The sequence below is a fragment of the Vulpes lagopus genome, chromosome 24 (genome assembly GCF_018345385.1).
Source record: "Vulpes lagopus strain Blue_001 chromosome 24, ASM1834538v1, whole genome shotgun sequence".
NCBI classification, from domain to species: Eukaryota; Metazoa; Chordata; class Mammalia; order Carnivora; family Canidae; genus Vulpes; species Vulpes lagopus.
In genome coordinates this window covers 39,756,242-39,778,237 of record NC_054847.1, presented here as the reverse complement: position 1 = coordinate 39,778,237, position 21,996 = coordinate 39,756,242, and the positions used below count along the sequence as shown (strand labels likewise).

The 21,996-nt window shown below is 37.8% G+C and overlaps 1 protein-coding gene and 1 non-coding gene across 3 annotated transcripts in view; one reads left to right on the top strand and one right to left on the bottom strand.

Moving 5' to 3' along the window:
* Window positions 1-4,798: 4,798 nt before the first annotated feature.
* TXNL1 (thioredoxin like 1) overlaps window positions 4,799-21,996 on the top strand; it is a 34,188-nt gene continuing 16,990 nt past the window's right edge. The window contains exons 1-3 of one of the 2 annotated variants that reach the window (XM_041739726.1): window positions 4,799-5,109; window positions 16,843-16,939; window positions 19,877-20,050. In XM_041739726.1, coding sequence (XP_041595660.1) covers window positions 5,012-5,109; window positions 16,843-16,939; window positions 19,877-20,050 — 369 coding nt within the window. In that variant the 5' untranslated portion in view covers window positions 4,799-5,011. The remainder of the gene's footprint in view (window positions 5,110-16,842; window positions 16,940-19,876; window positions 20,051-21,996) is intronic. The other variant, XM_041739727.1, reaches the window with a different exon arrangement.
* On the bottom strand, window positions 7,640-7,743 carry LOC121482198. Its single transcript, XR_005985553.1, has one exon. It is a non-coding gene; the product is annotated as a U6 spliceosomal RNA (small nuclear RNA).

Genomic DNA, 21,996 nt, shown 5'->3' with positions numbered 1-21,996 from the left:
AACATATTCCTTCATAAAGCATTCTCTTCATTCTAGCTGGAAACGTTCTCTTCTTTTTCTCAACCACTAGGGTATGTTATCTACAGCTCTATTATGGCACTTACCACATTTTACCTTGTATTATTAGCTTTTGTAGAAGTATCTTATCTCCCTTTTGATGTCCCTGGAAGAAAGGTGTTTCAAAGCATTATCATAGCACCTTGTGCATATTAAATGCATAGTAAATGCTACATGAGAGTAGACAAGTAGCATCAAATATGTCTCTCAAAATATGGACTCCTTGCATCAGCTAACCCTGGATGCTTATTAAAGTTCAGACTCTTTTTCTCAAAATTTTATTTATTTATTCATGAGAGACACACAGAGAGAGAGGCAAAGACACAGGCAGAGGGAGAAGCAGGCTCCATGCAGGAAGCCCGACGTGGGACTCAATCCAGGATCTCCAGGATCATACCCTGGGCACTAAGCCGCTGAGCTACCAGAGCTGCCCTAAAGTTCAGATTCTTGAGCCATATACCAGCACTACTGAATTAGAATTTCTGGGTGTGAAACTGGAAACTCACATTTTAATGAGCTCACTACAGCTTGAGACCTATGGATTTCAGAATATAACAGTTATAGTAAAATGTGAGGGACGGGGTGGAGCTGGGGTTTATGTGCAGTGTATTTTGCATTTCTGAATATGTTCATCTCAGGAATAGGGAAGGTGTATCATCCTCTTAAGAATAACCACAAGTCATCTTTGCAGAAGCTTAATGGTAAGTTTTTTCTAAAATTTTCATGGAAAATTCTAGTAAATGGGGTTTTTAGAGTGGTATATACAAATTAAGAAAAAAATTAACATTTTGGGGGAAAATTGCACCCACCAAAATCTTACTTTACTTAATGATATAAAGTTCACAGGAGACCAATTAACTGTGAATATTATATTTGTTCTAGTTACTACTAATAGGGTAAGGAAGAAACTTGGGCCTTCTTTGTAGAATTGTTGTGCAGTAATTTTTCCCCCAGCTGCACCTTCTTTCTTTCTTCTTCTTCTTCATATATATATATATATATATATATACACACACACACACATATGATATAGAACATATTCTAATATAAAATATAGCTATATATAGAATATTCAATATATATTCAATATATATAGAATATAGAACATCTATATATATGTATATACTATTTATAATTTTTGAAGAGATTTGTAATATATAGAAAAAAACACTCTGTAGAGCATCACCTTGCAATAACATCTGCGAGAAGGTTCTATGCACATGCATAAAGTCTGTTTCAATATAATGTTGGGTGCAATGATGAGGTATAAGCAGCTGTACTACTGTATAACTGAATGAGTTACTTGCTTGTCTGAAAGTCAACCTTGTCATCAGTAGAACAGGGACAATTGTCATGGCCTCCAAATTGTGTAATTGTGTTCTTGGGCTTCAGTTTTCACCCTTAAAACTAATAAATCTCAAATCTGCAACTTTAGCTTACTCCTTTTTCTTAGTTCCAGACTCAACCTCCCTACCTGCTATACTCATTACCTAGGTATCCTACTGGCATCTTAACAAAGAGCCACAAGACTGAGATACTTGCACCATCCCCTCCTTCTTCCGTCATTGCAGTAAATTGGTCACTAAATCTTGTGATTTTTATCTAATGGTTTCTCAAATATATCTTGTCCTCTTCATTACCACTTCAGCTACTCCCATAACTCACTTCCTGGATTACTTTAGTAACCTCAATTTGTCTCACCACCTTCTATCCTCCTCACTGCCACCTGAGGGCTTTTGCTAAAGGCACTTTTTTTGTAATTAAAAAAAAATTGCCCTGCAGTGATTACTCCATTGCATTCATGTTAAAATACAAAAATTCCTTAGCTAGTCCTGATCATACCTGCACTTTCCTCCTCAGTTTCATCACCTCAGCTAAATCCAAAAGCAAATCATACATCACCTAGCCTGACACTTAAAAGAACATGCTGATGTTAGATTACCTCAACTCGATTGCTGATTTGACATCGTACTAGGAGTGTGAACTAGGGAGAACCAGTCTATGGGCGAAATAATAATAGAACCTACTTCCCAGGGTGGTTGTGAGAATTACACGAGCTAATATACACAAAGAGCACGTATCTTGTCTAGTGCACACATTGTTAGCTATTTATTATCATTATTTATCATCAGCTCTCCCAAACCACGAATCGGTACTGTTGGTTCTTCTTCCTGTAATACCTTTGTCACCTCTCACCATCTGGCTACCTTCTTTTTACTTTTTTTTTTTGGCTACCTTCTTCTATCAAAATTCAGCTCAAGCCCCACAATTTCTAGCAAGTTTACCTGCTCCGTTTGTCCCCTGTGTCATTCATCCCCACCGTTTCCTTTGCAAACTTGTTAGGGTAACTATTGTGGGCCCCTATCACGAGACTGTGATCATCTAGAGGAAGATGTGATCGTTCTATTTTTTTTCCATTTTTATTTTTTATATTTGTTTTATTGGAGTTCAATTTGCCAACATACAGCATAACACCCAGTGCTCATCCCGTCAAGGGCCCCCCACAGTGCCCATCACCCAGTCACCCCCACCCCCCACCCACCTCCCCTTCTACCACCCATAGTTCATTTCCCAGAGTTACGAGTCTCTCATGTTCTGTCTCCCTGATATTTCCCACTCATTTTTCTCTCCTTTCCCCTTTATTCCCTTTCACTATTTTTTATATTCCCCAAATGAATGAGACCATATGATGATTGTCCTTCTCAGACTTATTTCACTCAGCATAATTCCCTCCAGTTCCATCCATGTCAAAGCAAATCGTGGGTATTTGTCATTTCCAATGGCTGAGGAATATTCCATTGTGTACATAGACCACATCTTCTCTATCCATCATCTGTGGATGGACACTGAGTCTCCTCCCACGGTTTGGCTATTGTGGACATTGCTGCTATAAACATCGGGGTGCAGGTGTCCTGCTGTTTCACTGCATCTGTATCTTTGGGGTAAATCCCCAGCAGTGCAATTGCTGGGTTGTAGGGGAGCTCTATTTTAAACTCTTACTTTATTTTTTTGTATTTTTTAACTGGAGTTCGACTTGCCAACATATAGTATAACACCCAGTGCTCATCCCATCAAGTGCCCCCCTCAGTGCCCATCACCCAGTCCCCCCATCCTCCCGCCCACCTCCCCTTCCACTACCTCTTGTTCATTTCCCAGAGTTAGGAGCCTCTCATTGTCTGTCTCCCTTTGGTATTTCCCATTCATTTTCTCTCCTTTCCCCTTTATTCCTTTTCACTATTTCTTACATTCCCCGTATGAGTGAAACCATATAACTGATTGTCCTTCTCCGATTGACTTACTTCACTCAGCATCATGCCCTCCAGTTCCACCCACGTCGAAGCAAATGGTGGGTATTTGTCGTTTCTTTTCTTTTCTTTTCTTTTTTTTTGTATTTGTCGTTTCCAATGGCTGAGGAATATCCCACTGTACACATAGACCACATCTTCTTTATCCATCATCTGTTGATGGACACTGAAGCTCCCCCCACAGTTTAACTATTGTGGACATTGCTGCTAGAAACATCGGGGTGCAGGTGTCAGGGCATTTCCCTGCATCTGTATCTTTGGGGTAAATCCCCAGCAGTGCAATTGCTGGGTTGTAGGGCAGGTCTATTTTTTAACTCTTTATTTTATTTTATTTTATTTTTATTTTATTTTTATTTTTATTTTATATTTTATTTATTTTATTTTATATTTTATTTATTTTATTATTTTATTTTATTTATTATTTTATTCTATTTATTTTATTTTATTTTTATTTTATTTTTATTTTATTTTTATTTTATTTTATATTTTATTTATTTTATTTTATATTTTATTTATTTTATTATTTTATTTTATTTATTATTTTATTCTATTTATTTTATTTTATATTTTATTTTATTTATTTTATTATTTTATTTTATTATTTATTTTATTTATTGTATTTTATTATTGTATTTTATTATTTTATTTTATATTTTATTCTATTTTATTTATTTTATTTTATTATTTCTTTGCCTTTTTTTATTGGAGTTCCATTTGCAATAGTAGGACACCCAGTGCTCTCCCCCTCCCCCGCCCCCTGCTCCTTTCCCAGAGTTAGGATCCTCTCCTGCTCCGTGTCCCTCTGCTATTTCCCACTCGTTTTCTCAAGGGAGACGGGGTCACTCTAAAGGAAGGACGATGCTTTCGTTTCTTTAAGGCACAACTTAAAGGCAGGTGCGTGGCAGCTTGTGGATGACAGCACAAGGCCCGTGAGCCACGGGATCCCTAAATCAATGTGCCTAAAGTCCCTTTTTGTCTAGTGGGGAGACTTGCAGCCCTAACAGGAGACCAAAGTACTTCTTCCAGCACTTCGGGGGTTCAGATCTTCGCCCCGAACCAACGTGGGGCGCGGGGCGGGATACGGCCCACAGTCCCCGCCGCGCAGACGACCCCACGGGCCCTCCCCTGCCCCTCCCCCTCCTCCTCCCCTGCCCCTCCCCCTCCTCCTCCCCTGCCCCTCCCCCTCCTCCTCCCCTGCCCCTCCCCCTCCTCCTCCCCTGCCCCTCTCCTCCTCCTCCCCTGACCCTCCCCCACTGCCTCTCTTCTGCGCCTGCGCCGCTCCAGCCGGCGCGGGGCTCCTCCTCTGGGGGCGGGGCCAGTGGCGCGTCATAGGATTGGGCGGCGGGAAGCAAACAGAACGACGCGGAAGTGACGTCGCGGCGCGCAGGCGCCGAGGGCCCCGCCGCGCGGTGGCTGCCGGGCGCCGCAGGCCCCCCCCTTCCCCCGCCTTCCGCGCCCGCGCCCGCCCCTTCGGCCGCCCCGCTCCCGGGCGTGACTCGGCACTGAGAGCCCCGGAGACGCCGCCGCGGTCGCCGCCGCCTGCGCCCGGGCCTCGGCCTTCCGGAGCGTCGCCCTCGCCCCCGCCCCCGCCGGGCCTTCGCCTTCACTTCGGAAGCCGGTGGCGTCGCGGCCGCCCTGCCGGGCCGAGAATGGTGGGCGTGAAGCCGGTCGGGAGCGACCCGGACTTCCAGCCGGAGCTGAGCGGCGCGGGCTCCAGACTCGCCGTGGTCAAGTTCACCATGCGCGGGTGAGGCCGGGCGCGAGCTGCGGGCCCTGCGTGTCGCCGCCTGCTGCCCCACCTTCCCCGGGCCCCGCTCCCTAGCGGCCGCTGCCCCGGCCCCAGCCCCAGCCCCGGCCCCGACCCCGGCCCGACCCCGGCCCCAGCCCCAGCCCCAGCCCCAGCCCCAGGCCGCCGCCCGGGGAGGCCTCGGCTCCCGCGCCGGAGCCCGCAGGGTGCACCGGGGACGCCCGGACGGTGCGGGGCCTGGCCCTCCGGCTCCCCGGCCCGGGAGGCCCCGGCGGCCCTCGTGCACCCGCGGACGGGCTCGGGCCGTGGAGCCCCCCCACCCCCACCCCCCGGTCCTCCCGGGCCGCCCCCGCTTTCGCCTGTCCACTCCGCTCCTGGGAGCCAGCTGTCACTTGCATCTTGGCAATCCTAAAACCTTGATTCGCCCAACACCTTGGCTTTCTTCCCTACCTGCAATTCTTAAAAAAAGAAAAAAAAATTCATCTGGGGCTATATCCAACTTACACTGCGTAGCGCTTAGTCGTGAGGCTTCCTGGATGCATTTTAAACCCACGTTGGGCCCGCGTGCTCTTTACTTTTCTTAATGGTTTGGCGATTGGCTTGGCCGGTACCTTAGTGACTTCGGCTCCCCGGTGTGCGCGGCTGCATCGGGTCACCGAAGTTGCTGGAGTGAGTGAGTGGACGCACCGTGTATGCAGGTCTCCAGACACCCGGATTTGAGCTTGATGGTGTGTGGACTCCCATTTTTGACCCAATGGTTTAAAGAGGACAGAGATCTCGAAAGTAGCCCAACCGGCTTTGCTGACTCCCAGCGTAGTTTATTATAGGTCGCAGACAGAGCTGGAGTTTCCGTTCGGAGTGCGCAGTGCACCTGTGTGAGCGTGACGTGTTGGCAGCAGGCCTGCAGAGCCAGGGTTTCAGAGGGCGTGTTTACCGACCTCCGCTTGTGCAGGCCACTGCCTAACTCAGAAGGATCAAACTCCGTTTATCTTGATCCCTCGGGTTACTCACGCTTACACCAACCTGGAGAAATCCACGACATCTATCACTGCTTAGGTGACACATCTCATTGTCCAGGTAACTATAGACACCTAAGGCAGGATTTTTTTTTTTAAGATTTTATTTATTCATTCATTCATGAGAGACAGACAGAGAGAGAGAGAGAAAGAGGCAGAGACACAGGCAGAGGGAGAAGCAGGCTCCATGCCCCGGGAGCCCAACGTGGGATTCGATCCCGGGTCTCCAGGATCGCGCCCTGGGCCAAAGGCAGGCGCCAAACCGCTGCGCCACCAGGGCTGCCCAAGGACTTTTGAATCAGGGTAAAAAGTGATTCGTGGCTGCTGAATGTAAGTGTTGCGTGTGTAAGCCGTGGCATCAGGATTAGGTAGTTTTAGCGCTGGGGGAGGGGTGCAGATAGGAAGACAATTAAGGACTTATTCCCGTGCCAGTCTCTCTCCTACAGAATTGAAAAGGGACATTATATTGGATTTCATAGGGCGGCATGGAGTCCCAGTTTGACATGCGGACTTTTGCATTTACCGAATTGAGGAAGATAAAGATTTCATTATAAAGACGTGGATAAAAGGACTGTCCGAATTGTATGATGTGTCTTCCCAGCCTTAAGTGATTTTTGTAGTGTCTGTGTTGTTGAGTATGGAGGGACCCCTCCATTGTACGATTGTGAAGTGCCTAGGACCAAGTTGGAACAGGGAAGAGATGACTTTTAATGATGAATCTCCTTTTTAGTTTACTTTTCTAATTCTCATCCACAGGAGTGAATAATTTTCATCCCCCAATAATTAATCCTCTCTTTTTCCTTTACCGTAGCGGAAAAAATGACAGTGATAATTTATTAATCGAAGTGAGGAAAGTTGGGAAACTTGCTATTAAGGAGACACTTCCATTAACAATGAGGCAACATTTAACCATAAACAACTGCAGACATTGATTGGCAAAGGACTGTGTGATATGCTTTTAAAAAGGTATTTTGATGCAATGAAAATTTACTTTATTAAAAAAAAAACTGAGCGCAAAGAAAATGCTTGGATTTAGAGAACTTCTCTATTTATAGGTGATATTTATAAATCTAGTAAGATTGTTTTTGCCTTAAAGTTCTATAACATTTGGCCATTAGTATTCTTACACAAACTGTGTGTCAGTGTGACCCAACTGGGGTAACTGTCCATCCAGTATTAGACCCTCCAACAACTCTATCCAGTAGATCATGTAGAAAACCTCTTAGATCAAAGTTAATGTCCCATTTTAGACCAAGAACATAGTTTTCTCCAGCACCTATTTATTTCTTTTCCTACCCTACTTTAAGCCTTATTCCTTTTTCTCCACTTTCACGTTGTATCTAACCTAGTAATTTCATAAAATATTACGCAGATTGTCGCTTCTTCTGTTGAAGAATCTTCAAGGGGTATCCAGTATTTTCTTTCCTTGTCTTTCTTTCTTTCTTTCTCTCTTTCTCTCTTTCTCTCTCTTTCTTTCTTTCTTTCTCTTTCTTTCTTTCTTTCTTTCTTTCTTTCTTAATATGGAATGCTTCATGAATTTGCATGTCATCTTTGTGCAGGGGCCATGCTAATCTCCATATCGTTCCAATTTTAATATATATGCTGCCAAAGTGAGCACTCAAGTTTTTTAATTGTAAAATATATGTAACATGACATTTACATTTAGCCATTTTTAAATGTACAAATCAATGGCATTAACATTCACAATGTTGTACCAACATCATCATTGTTTCCTAGAATTTTTTCATTATCTCGGATAAAAGCATTAACTGATGACTGTACCCATTACCCCCAAGCTCCCACCCCTAGTAACTTCTTTTTGTATTTATGAATTTGCGTATTCTTGTATACCTCATGTAAGTGGAATTATATAATATTTGTCCTTTGGTTTCTGGCTTACTTCACGTAACATGTTTTCAAGGTTCTGACACATGTTGCAGCATGTGTCAGAATTTCCTTTTTGAAGCTAAATATTAATCATTGTATTTTTATATCATATATTGCTTATTCATCTTTTGATAGACGTTTCAGTTGTTTGCACCTTTTGGCTATTGTGAGTAATACTGCTTTCAACATTGGTGTGCAAGGATTTCTTTGAGTCCCTGCTTTCAGTTCTTTTTCTTTTTCTACCTGGAGTAGAATGTGGTTGCACTGTTTTTGCATTCCCGCCAGCAGTGCAGGAGAGTTCCAATTTTCTACATACCTGCGAACATTTTTTATATTTTAATAGCCATCCTAAATGTGTGTGAAGTGGTCTGGTGGTTTTGGTTTGCATTTCCTTAATGACTAATGAAGTTGAGCATATTTCCTAGTGTTTATTGGTCATTTATCTTCCTTGGAGAAATGTCTTTTCAAGTCCTTTGCTCATTTTGAATGAAATGAAAAAAACTTTGGTTTTTTACTTAATTTGTAGGAGCATTTATTTATTTATTTTATTTATTAAGCATTAATTTGTAGGAGCATTACACCTTTTGGTTGTTAGTTCTTACATATGATTTATAAATATTTTCTCCTACTGGTTACCTTTCACTTCCTTGGTAGTGTCCTTTGATGCACAAGTCTTTAAATTTTGGTGAAGTCCAGTTTATCTTTTGTTGCTTGTGCTTTTAGTGTCATATTCCAGAAATCATTGTCAAGTCTAGTGTCATGAAGATTTAACCCCTGTTTTCATCAAAGGATTTTGTAATTTTAGCTCTCAAGTTTAGATCTTTTACCCATTTTGAGTTAATTTTTGTATATGGTATAAAGATCCGGGATGCCTGGGTGGCTCAGTGGTTAAGCGTCTCTGCCTTCAGCTCAGGGTGTGATCCAGCATCTGGGATCGAGTCCCACACCGGGCTCCTTGCAGGGAGCCTGCTTCTCCCTCTGCCTGTGTCTCTGCTTTTCTCTCTCATGAAAAAATAAATAAATTTTTTTTTCAAAAACAGCCAAAGATCTACCTTCATTCTTTTATATGTTGATATCCAGGTTTCTGATATCCAGGTTTCCCAGAACCATTTGTTGAAAAAACTGTCTTTTCCCCAGTGAATGGTCTTGGCACCCTTCTCCAGTATTTTTTTTAAGACAAAAAGTCATATTTGTGTATTATTTTACATATTTACATATTATTTACTTTCATAAGAGACTTGTTTAAATATTTATATGGATTCACTGAATCCTTAAAATGATCTTTGAAATTATTCCCCATTTTACAAAGGAGGATTTGAGTCACAGGTTAAGTAACTTAAGGTTCCGTTGCTGAATGCAGTTTGGATTGTAAAGTGTTGTCCTTGTTCTTCTAGCCTAAGTAGAAATGAAATGCAGATTCATCTCTGTATTGCACAGAGCCTGATGTATTTTAGTAAATATTGCCTCGAATTATTTAGTTACAGTTCTGCTTGCAAACTAGTCTTATGATTTCAGGACATTTCAGTTCACTCTTGTGATGTTCTACTCTTTAGCTGTAGAATGGGAATAGTAACGTGTAACCTAACAGTATTGTTTTAGAGGATAAAATTATATATGTGAATCATATACTGTGGTAACATGTTTTTGTAACTTTTATTTCCAAACTGTTACTCATTTTGAATATACTTGGATACATTTGGTGATTTTAAGCAGTGCCAGTTTTGTTATGACTGATGGGTAAGCCCCAGTGCTAAAAGAAAATACATTTTCTTTGCATAAAACTTAGTATGAATGATTTTTTTTTTTTATTGAAGTCTACTTGGCATACGGTATTACATTAGTTTCGGGTGTACAACATAGTGATTTAACATATACTTTACAAAACGCTTACCATAAGCATAGTTACTATCTCTTACCATACAAAGTTATTACAGTATTATTGATCATATTCCCTATGCTGTACTTTTCATCCCCATGACTACATAACTGGAAGTTTGTACTCCTTGATCCCTTCACCAATCCTCTCCCACCACCACCATTGTGTTTTCTGTATTTCTGAATCTGTTTCCGATTTTTTTCATTTGTGTATTTGTTTTCTAGATTCCACAGATAAGTGAAATGATATGGAGTATGAATGATTCTTATCTTGAATTTGTGAATGTATCATTTTTATAGATGTATTTACCATATATTGAGTTTTGCTAAATCAGGTCATACTTTGTAGTTGGTTAGGTGTTACTGTTACCATTTGGGAAGAATGTTAATGTGTATTAGGATGTTGAGTTCTAATGGTTATGGTATCTTGTCCATAATACATCTTTCACACACACATACACCCGCACACATGATATTAATTATATGTTGCAAGATTGCTGCAGACTGAATTACAGAGATAGCAGCCTCAGTAGTCCATAGGGGCCAGGCAGATAATGAGGTAGGTAGCTTTAAGATAACTAGGGCATGGTGAAGCCTCAGAGAAGAGAATTTTTCTTAAAAGTATACTTTTATTTGAAGCATAACATGCATGCAAAAATGTACACAAATCATCTGTGTATACTTTGATAAGTTTTAACTAATGTATACATGAAAAACCTCCACCCTCATGCCCCTCCCACCACCATACTTTCTTCTCATTCTTGAATTCTAACACTACAAATTAGTTTTGCCTGGATTTGAACTTTGCAAAATGGTATCTGTCTGGATTTTTGTAAAGAGCGTATAAATAGTTTTAATCTTGGTGGTTAATTTAGAAATAACAAAAAGCAGTGTGTAAGGCCACTGTTTGGGGTTTGGGAAATACCTCTTAAGAGTTGGATTTTGTGATCACATTCTAGCACTGTATTTAATTGTTCTTGACTTTGAAATGAGGAATTGTAGAGCTTAAATGAATTTAAAGCTTTTGTAAATTGTATAACATACAGTAAATGCTCCATGAATGCTAACCATTTTGTGTTATTAATAGGACCAATTATGATTATGCCTGCCCTAATTAAAATATAATTAATCTAGATATTACCTACTTTAAAGTTGTGCCCTACAGAGAAATACTTTTAAAATTTCTCTTCAGAAAGCACATACGTTTTCCTTACCATTTATCAGCAGTGTGTTTACACGTTATTGCTCAAGGCAGAGCACTGACTACTTTAGCAAATAGTGAAGTGTCAAGTTCATGAAGTAGAATTATTTGTATTATGACTATAAACAAAAATCTTGCTTATGAAACTAACTTGGTGCTTTCAAAGAAAGCTGATCTTGGATTGGATTAGGAGTTAACTGTTCCGTTGTGGCCCTGCCATTGACTAGCATGTCTGATCTTGGGCAAGTCGTTTAACTTTTCTGATCTTCAGTTCTTACTTCTCCGATAATTGTGTTAGGTTAGGCAGTTTTAAGGTTTTAGCTTTGTGGCTTTGGTTCTTTTTGTTTTGGAGAAAGAGTTGTCTGCTGTGTTCTTTTTCCCCCAAAAAACATGTGGCGCAGCGGTTTAGCGCCTGCCTTTGTCCCAGGGCGTGATCCTAGAGACCCTGGATCGAATCCCACGTCGGGCTCCCAGTGCATGGAGCCTGCTTCTCCCTCTGCCTCTGTCTCTGCCTCTCTCTCTCTCCGTGTGACTATCATAAATAAATGAAAATTAAAAAAAAAAAAGTCAAAATGCTTCTTCTTTTTCTTTTTTTTTTCTTTTTTTTTTAAGATTTTATTTATTTGAGAGAGAGAGAGAGAGAGAGAGGGGCAAAGACACAGGAAGAGGGAGAAGCAGGCTTCATGCACATCAAGCCTGATGTGGGACTCAATCCCCGGACTCCAGGATCACACCCTGGGCTGAATGTGGCGCTAAACCGCTGAGCCACCAGGGCTACCCCCAGAATCCTTCTTACATACCCATTTTACATACTATTATTTATTTTTTTAAGATTTTACTTATTTATTCACGAGAGAGACACAAAGAGGCAGAGACACAGGCAGAGGCAGAAGCAGGCTCCACACAGGGAGCCCGACATGGGACTTAATCCTGGATCTCCAGGATCACCCCCTGGGCTGAAGGTGTTGCTAAACCGCTGAGCCACTGGGGCTGCCCTTATTTTACATATTAGATTTAACAGATAATCTTTCTATCAAAGAGAGGTTCAGAGGTAGAAAAGGAACTTTTTTTTTTCTTTTTTAAACCCCTGGATTAGATGATCTCTAGGCACTTTTAGAAGTTCAGAGGCTCTGTGACTATATATTATTTAAGGCTGTGAATTAATGGCTACACAAGAGAAGAAAGTATGATCCTGAAATTCAGGCATATTTGGGGCATAATATTTTAAAGATTGATTGATTTTAGGGGAGGCGAAGGGGCAGAAGGAGAGAGAGTCTCAAGCAAACTCCTTGCTGAACGTGGAGCTCGACATGGGGCTCAGTCTGACAACCCTGAAATCACGACCTAAGTCAAAACCAAGAGTTGGACACTTAACTGACTATACCACCCAGGTGCCCCGGGACATAATATTGTAGATATGAGAAAGGTCCTAGACAATCTAGTTCCTTCTCATTTTACATGGAGAAATTGAGTGACTTGCTCATGAGTTCAGGTAATAATGGAAATTTGAGTTTATTCTTAAATGCTAATATTAAGCAGGCAAACATCTTACTTAAGCACTCAATTCACTTGAATGATTATAGTGTGAAAGTATGCCACTGTATTTATTTCTGCTTCTGTGTTCTGTGACTTACTTTGATTTTTGACTAAAGTTACAACCTGTGATGGCTAACTAAAACAGGATTTAGATATGGTTAAAGTTTGAAAAGGAAAAGTTATCTTAGTACAGTTATTTTATCTACAAGAAGTGTAGATAGAAGTGGGGTTGTTTTGTTTCATTTTGTTACTTTAACACTAGTTAGCTCATACATGCCGAGTGAATAGAGTGATGATGTCAGTATAATGTGGAAATTGTGGTGGTTTGTATTTTATTTTCCCTAGGTAGCGAGGAGTAGAACTAGAACCTTAGATAGGAAGGAGGCAAGCCCTCAGCTATACAGGTAAGCTTCCTGAAAGGTTTATTTTAAGAAACTTAAAGTTAATAAAATGAACATGAACATGAACACTTGTACTCAGCACTTACTCCCTCAAGGGGTTATTTCTCAGTATTGCACTTCCTCCTGCAGCCCCACTGGCTTAGAGCTCCACTTCCACCTGGAGAACTGTTATAGCACCTGAAACGGGCACTTCCATTGTTTTTGTTTATTTAAAAAAAAGTATTTTTTTTTTTTTAGATTTTATTTATTCATGAGAGACACAGAGAGAGGGAAAGAGGCAGAGACACAGGCAGAGGGAGAAGCAGGCTCCATGCAGGGAGCCGGATGTGGGACTCGATCCCGGTGGTACTCCAGGATCATACCCTGCGTGGAAGGCAGATGCAGATGCACTTAACCGCTGAGCCACCCAGGTGTCCTGTTTTTGTTTATTTTAAATATTCTCTGGGGTAGCCTCTAGGTCTGAGCCACCTACCTGACTGTCCCAAGTATCTCCTGAGTACGGTACTATTTTTTTGTTAGGGATGTTTTTACAAAGTTGAGTGGGTTAAATGGTTTGCCTCAGTCCTATTTTTCCCATATGTCTTCTTACTTTGAATACATGCATTTGCAGAAGGGAGATTTCTTTTCAGGAATGAATATATTGTGGTGTGGCATAAATAGGTGTGCTTCATTTGGGACACTTGTTTAAATGCAGTTAAAGTTAAATCCTCTAGTCTCAGGTTGTTTAATATTTATTTATTTTTATTTTTTATTTTTTAAATTTTTTTGTTTAATATTTTAAAATAAAGGTACCAGTTCATCTTAAAATAACAAAGGATACAGAAGTATGAATAATTAAAAAAATCTCCACTAAACTGTCTTCCTTTTCCAGTCATACTTTGCAGAAGTAATTAACTGATTATTGGGTGATGAACCTAATGTGTGTGTATACACACATCTTTATAATGTGGTAATAGAGAATTTTATTATGAGACTTAGTTTCCTTTTAAACAGTACAGATTTACAAATTATCCTTATCTCCTGGTATTAATGTGTCATAACATTTTAAATTATTTTGCTGTTGATTGTCATTTAGATTATTTCTAATTTTTTGTTGTTATAAACATTGCATTGAACTTTGTTACACATGCTGTGAGAATGAGTGTTAGGGTAGGATATGATGTATAGAAATGAGATTGTTGAATCTTGAGTTGTGTTCATTTAAGATTGACAGATAATGATTAATGGCAAAAAGGATCTAACAGTTGGTACTCCTATCCGTAATGTTTAAGACTTACTGATAACTGGAAGTATTTTGCTAAACTAAACATAGATATAGTTACTGTAAATGTTTATTTCTTTATAATTTGGTCTCAGGACCTATTTGAGGATTGTTAGATCTAAAAATCTACTTTCAGAAGCATGAGGTTTAATATTTAAGAATTTAATTGGTTATTTTCTTAGCTTTTTTGGTGTGAGGCTTAACGATGGCACGGGATGAAAATACTGATTAAAATTTTAAGACTAGAGAGATAATCTCAGCTTGAGGATAAACATTTGTGAGTTTGAACATTTTGTGCTTCAGAATTTGCTTCTCCTTGTGTTCTTATCTGCTCTTCCCAAGATTTTTTCTCTAAACTTTTATTGAGATGCAACATAGTACACAATTATAAATGTATAGCTTAATGAATTTTCATAAATTGAACACACATGCCCATGTAATCAGCTTCTGGACAGAGCATCACTAGCCTTTTGAAATCTCTCTCATGACCTAATCCTGTCATTAACTCTCAGAAAAGTAACCTTTGTCCTGATTTATAGTACCATTGATTTGTTTTGCCTGTATTTGAACTGGTGCATAAATGGAATCATATAATGTACTACTTTTCTCAGTATTATTTGTGAGGTTGATCCATGTTTCTGCATGACATTTTACATCACTCATTTTCATTGTTGCTTAGTATTCAACTGTATGAGTAACTGAAATTAATTTACACATTCTATGTTGATAGGAATTTGAGTATTTTCCACTTTGGGCTATTAGAAATATTAATACTATCAATATTTTTTCAAATGCCCCGAGACAAGCATATCTAGATAGTTCTGTTGTTTATATACCTCAGAAATGCTCAGTAGGGAGGCATAAATCTTGGTGTAGCAGATACTGCCAGTTTTCTTTACCCCTTTGTTATACCAGTTTGCACAGTCACTAACAGTTCAATTGCTCCACATTCTTGGTAATATTTTATTCTTTTTTGTGTTAGCTATTTTGGTGGGAGTAGTTTTAATTTGCATTTCCTTGGTTTCCCTAGTGACTAATGAAATGAGGTATCTTTTCATATTTATTGACTGTTATGATAACCTCACTTGTCAAGTACCAGTTTAAGAGTTTTCCTTTTGGGTGTCAGTCTTGTTCTTACTGATTTGTAGGAATTCTTTACATATTAGCAGTGTAAGCCTTTTGATATGTTTTACAGATTTTTTTAAACCACTCTGTGGGGTCTTTTCACTCTAAATGGTATCTTGATAAAGGTAGGTCTTCTATTTTCCAGTTTATCAAGTATATTCCAGTATATCAGTTATTTCCTTTTTTTCTTTGGTGCTTTTTGCGTTTTAAGATATCTTTGCTTATTCCAAAGTTTTGAAAGTATCATTTGTATTTTTTCTTAAAACTTATGTTTTTTTTTTTTTTAAACTTATGTTTTACCTTTCACATTTAGATCTGTAATCCATCTGGAATTGGTTTTGTGTGTGGTGTGAGGTATAGGGGCCAATATTCATTTATTTTTCCCATGTGAGTATCCACTTGACCCAGCACTGCTTATTGAAAAGACCATTCTTTCCCTACTGCAGTGCTGTGTCATATGTTTGATAAATCAGTATAGGATGAGTTTGTTTCTCTACCTCTTCTTTTACATTGGTCAGTTTGTTCTTGTATCAATACCGTACACCCTTAATAATAAAACTTTGTGATGGTTCTTAATATCCAGTAATGTAATTTTCTCAGCTTTGGACCTCTGCAAAAAAACCTACTGGGATTTTACATTGACTGTAAAGATCGAATTTAGGAGAATTGACATCTTGACACTATTGAGTTTTCCAATTTATAAGCATAGTATATTCCTCCTTTTATTTCCGTCTTTAATTTCTTTTGGTGAGAACAAAGCTGTAAGACAACATCATTAGACTTTAAAACTATATCTGGGGGTAGCCCGGGGGGCTCAGTGGTTTAGCCCTGCCTTTGGCCCAGGGCCTGATCCTAGAGACCCGGGATCAAGTCCCATGTGGGGCTCCCTGCAGGAAGCCTGCTTCTCCCTCTGCCTCTCTCTCTCTCTCTCTGTCTCTCTCTCTTGCGTGCGCGCGCGCTCTCTCTCTCTCATGAATAAATAAATAAAATCTTAAAAAAAAAAACTATATCTGTAGTCATTAAGACAATGTGGTATTGATGCCAGTGTATCCAAATAATCTAGTGGAAAAGACTGGGAAGACTAAAGCCAGGATGATCAGATTTTGTTTGATTTCATATTTTAATAACAAACTCTTTAGAGCAGAAATTAATACAGTCTTGGGATCCCTGGGTGGCGCAGCGGTTTAGCGCCTGCCTTTGGCCCAGGGCGCGATCCTGGAGACCCGGGATCGAATCCCACGTCGGGCTCCCGGTGCATGGAGCCTGCTTCTCCGTCTGCCTGTGTCTCTGCCTCTCTCTTTCTCTCTCTGTGACTATCATAAATCAATAAAAATTAAAAAAAAAAAAAAAAAAAGAAATTAATACAGTCTTTGGTGGGGGTTTTGTTTTGTTTTGTTCTTTTACCAAGCATGTATTTTACCTTTCTCACAGGTGTGGACCATGTTTAAGGATTGCCCCAGCATTCAGTTCTATGAGTAATAAGTATCCACAGGCAGTTTTCTTGGAAGTAGATGTACATCAGTGTCAGGTAAGGGAAAGGAGTCCTTTAAAAAAATTTTTACATTGGTTTGAAATTCAACATTGTTATCGTCCTTTGTTTCTCTCTGCACATAGTACTTATTTGAATATATTCAAATGTTATACGGACATGAATTATTACAATGTCATTTTGGTATATTAGTTAAGGATAGTCCAATAATTGTTTCTGGGTTTGTTTATATTAATATCTTTCTGATGTAAAACTAGTAAGCTGTTCAACTAATCAGTCATCTCGAAGTCCTTTGTTTTACATTTTTTATCTTCTGCAAATCAAGAATAGTAACTTTTATTCCTGAGGCATTGCTTGATTCCAAAGCCATGGCAGAGAATTCTTGGTTATAGTTTGATTTGAATTGATCAATTTGGAAGTTTCAAAGCTGCATACTCAGCAGAAACTGAAAGTGTTAATTACTGTTGATTGAGCCACAGTGTTACGGGGAGATTGCCCTGATTACTTAGTTGGAATGGCTCTTTGACAATTCTCTGTTTGCAAATGTGGAAATATGGAGGAGGAGTTATGGGAAAAAATTTTGACAGTTTCCTTCCAACACTAAAAATGTAGTCTTTAGTTCTGACTAAGGAATAGTTGTGTAGGGATCCCTGGGTGGCGCAGCGGTTTGGCGCCTGCCTTTGGCCCAGGGTGCGATCCTGGAGACCCGGGATCGAATCCCACGTCAGGCTCCCGGTGCATGGAGCCTGCTTCTCCCTCTGCCTGTGTCTCTGCCTCTCTCTCTCTCTCTCTCTGTGTGACTATCATAAATAAATAAAAATTAAAAAAAAAAATTAAAAAAAAAAAGAATAGTTGTGTAGCTCCTCTTTTTGGTGAGGTTTTGTCTTTAATACATTTCTGAGTATGAAAATATTTTTAAATATTGTAATAGTATAAAATATTTTTAAATATAATAGCTTAACTATAAAATAATATATATAATTAAATAATAAATATAATATAATTATATATAATATATTAAATTTAAAAGTTAAGTTTAAATATTATAGTTTAAATATAATCAATTATAATATAATTAAATATAACAAAATATTACAATAGTTAATATTATATATTTATAATAAAATATATTTTAAATATTATAATATATAAATATATATAATATGTAATATATAAAAATATAGTAGTTTATAATATAATAAATATTATAATAGAGGTTTGTCTTTAATACATTTCTGAGTATGAAAATATTTTTAAATACTGTAATAGTTTTTAAATATAATATATTTTAAAATATAATTATATAATTATATAATATAATCTTAAAAATTATAATAGTTTTAAATATATATAGTTTAAAATATAGAAAATATTTTAAATATGATATATTTATGTTATAATATAAATAATTTTATAATAATTAAATATTATAATAAATATATAATATATAATATAATTATAATAATATAATTAAAAATTATAATAGTAGTTTGGGGTTTGGTTTAAACCCTATAATACTGCTGTCAGCACTGGCCCTTATTTCAGTATTCACTCTCTCTACTCTGGAAGTGCTCTGTTCTGGAGCTTTGTTGTCCAGTATGGTAGCCACTAGCTACATGTGGTTATTGCGCACTTGAAGTGTGGCAAATCCAAAAGTGCTGTTAAGTGTAAAATACACAGAGGATTTTGAAGGCTTAATATGAAAAAAATGTGAAATATGTCATTAACTTTTTACATTGACCACGTTGAAAATGCAGATAATGGATTCATTAAAAATATTATTAAAATTGATTTCATTTGTTTCCCGGTACTTTTTTCTTGTGGATACTGGCAACTTATAATTTGGTGTATAGCCAAAATTTGTGTCTTACATTTCTTTTGGACAATACTGTTTTAAAATGTCAGTCATGTTTTTTGTTTTTCAATTTTTGAGGTTTAGAGAGGACATCTCTATGTAAATCTTGTGCTTTTTTTTCTTTAAACAATGTAGTAGTACCTCTTTATAGTTTTTGAATATGCAAGATGACAAATTTGCTTTACTATTTATGAAAAAAGTAAGTCATTCTTATGAAAAGTAAGTCATAAGTTAGGGGTTAATTAGCTAATTTCCACTCAGTTTTATTTTTTTTATTTTTATTTTTTTAAAATTTTTTTATTTATTTATGATAGTCACATCACACACAGAGAGAGAGGCAGAGACATAGGCAGAGGGAGAAGCAGGCTCCATGCACTGGGAGCCCGACGTGGGATTCGATCCCGGGTCTCCAGGATCGCGCCCTGGGCCAAAGGCAGGCGCTAAACCGCTGCGCCACCCAGGGATCCCTCCACTCAGTTTTATAATATTGTGGAGTTCGAGCAGAATTTTAAAAGATGTTGCATTGCAACATCTTTATACTTATGAAAAGTAAGTCATAAGTTAGGGGTTAATTAGCTAATTTCCACTCAGTTTTATAATATTGTGGAGTTAGAGCAGAATTTTAAAAGATAGATGTTGCATTGCATTTGATGGGAGGCCAAAAGTCATTTCTGTAAGTAGAGTTGGGTGAGGATGTTACTTCATTTTCATGGAGAGATGGGCTACTGGTCTTCAGTCTGTACTTTTTCCTAGTAACAGTGGTTTGTGTTGACATATCAATACTCTTTTTGGCTTCTCCATTTAAGAGACAGCATGTAGTTATAAAAGAGCTAGCTGATGTGTGAAGCATAATTTCTGTACTGGAAGCTAATTATTCTACTGGAGGATGAAGTGTTTAACACTAAAACTGATAAAAATGCATGTTATTCATTGGGAACGTAAGGGTAATATAGCTATGCCCTCAGTAATAGGTCTACTTTTTCTTAAACAATTGGGAATAAATTATTTTATGTGGTTTTTGTTCATACTTGTAATAACTTCTATAGGGATGTAGAATGAAAAATTAAAGTGGTTTAAGATAAATTTTAATTCATTAATGGCATCTCACTTGTCAATTCTAGGGAACAGCTGCCACCAACAATATATCAGCAACACCTACATTTTTGTTTTTTCGAAACAAAGTGAGAATTGATCAATATCAAGGAGCAGATGCTGTTGGATTAGAAGAAAAAATCAAGCAGCACTTAGAAAATGATCCTGGAAGCAATGAGGACACAGATATTCCCAAAGGCTATGTAGGTAGACTTAAAAGTGAAATCATGATATATCTCTTGTCATTATTTGGTTAAAATGAAATTGACTTATCTTTTGCTAGTTAAGAATACTTTTAAAGAAGATCTTTAAAAGTAATTCCATTAGCTTACTATTGGGGTTTTTGTTTCTCTTGTATGTATTACAATCTTAAGCCCTCATCACAAACTATTTTTCCTAAATAATTTTCTTTGTGACTTTTTAAAAAAAATTTTTCTGCATTGTCTTAATAGCCAGTTTTAAACACTTAATCATTTTATATATATACATATATATACACAAATTTAATTTTCATCTTATTATTATATATAATATGGATGTTTTACTTATGTGTAATTTAAAAACTATATCTATGTATTTTTTTCCCCAAAAATGTGAAGAAATGTACATTGGAAAATTTTTCAGTTTTAGACAATTGTGTAAAATAATATGTAACTTTTAATGTGTGACTTTTATATGCTGAACTCCCATTTCCTGCCACTTCCTATAGTTTTCGCTGTCTTTTTTTATTTTTTTTCTCTTTTTTAATGTATCCTCTCTTGCTCCTTTTTTTCTGCTTAAGAAAAAAATCTACTTATTTTGTTGTAGGGTCCTATCCTTTGCTATTGGATATGTTTTTCTGAGTTTTAAGAGTAAGTTGTTGCTCAAATGATAACCTGAAGACTTAGGAACTTAAAAGTGTTTGAAAATTACATAATACAAATAGTTATAATTCAGTATCTTTATTATTTGAAAACTATTTAGGAAGGAACCAAATTCAGAAGTAGCCCTTCATGGTAACCGACTCATTTATGCAAATTAGTTAATCCTCCATACCAAAATATATATTTGCGTATATCTTTCCTAATTTTTATTGTTTTAAAAATGTTTTAGAACATTGTTTTATTGTTCTAAAGTTAATGGTGATAACAGATCAAAAATGAACTTTTAGCTGAGTGAAGTAAGTCAATCTGAGAAGGACAAACTGTATGTTCTCATTCATTTGGGGAATATAAATAATAGTGAAAGGGAATATAAGGGAAGGGAGAAGAAATGTGTGGGAAATATCAGGAAGGGAGACAGAACATAAAGACTCCTAACTCTGAGAAATGAACTAGGGGTGGTGGAAGGGGAGGAGGGCGGGGGGTTGGGGTGAATGGGTGACGGGCACTAAGGGGGACACTTGACGGGATGAGCACTGGGTGTTATTCTGTATGTTGGTAAATTGAACACCAATAAAAATTAATTTATTAAAAAGAATGAACTTTTAAAAAAATGTTACCTCAAGTTAAAGCCAATATATGGAAGAATGTGTATCAAGTATAATACAGCAGATCTGTGTCATGGGCTACAAGTCCTTTCTGTAAAGTCCCTTAAATTCATACTGAATAAGGAGACTCTCTAGTCAGATAAATATGAGAGATTTGTGTGTTGGGGACTGAGTGCTCTGTCTTCAAAAAGTCTCTTTAACATGTGGTACTAGCATTAATTAAGTTAGGCACAGTTAATATGTTTAAAACAAAAGTGTTAGGTAAAAATTTGAAATTGTAATACCCAGTTAGAAAGTATGATCATGTTGTATAAGTTAGGGTTGTGACACCTTTTGGAAAATTTTGGAAATTATTTGACTTGTAAACTGTTGTGGTTACATCTTTGTGAATTTTTTTCCTTTATTTACTAAGGGTTTTTGCGTGAAAAGGTCTTATGAGCACAGCGTCCTGCTGCTTAGCTGGAGGGATACTTCTTTACACATCAGTTAAGTGTGATTATTAGTGTTTTGGCCGCAGGTAGGAAATTAGCAGGAAAAAATGAAGTTTTAAGAAAGTTAAAAAATTTAGTTTTCATGTAAATGTTATCAATACGGTGTGAAAACCTATTAAAAACACTTTCAAAAAAATTAATTAAAATACTTTCATTTTTTCCATCAGGTGTCAATCAAGACATTAAAAGT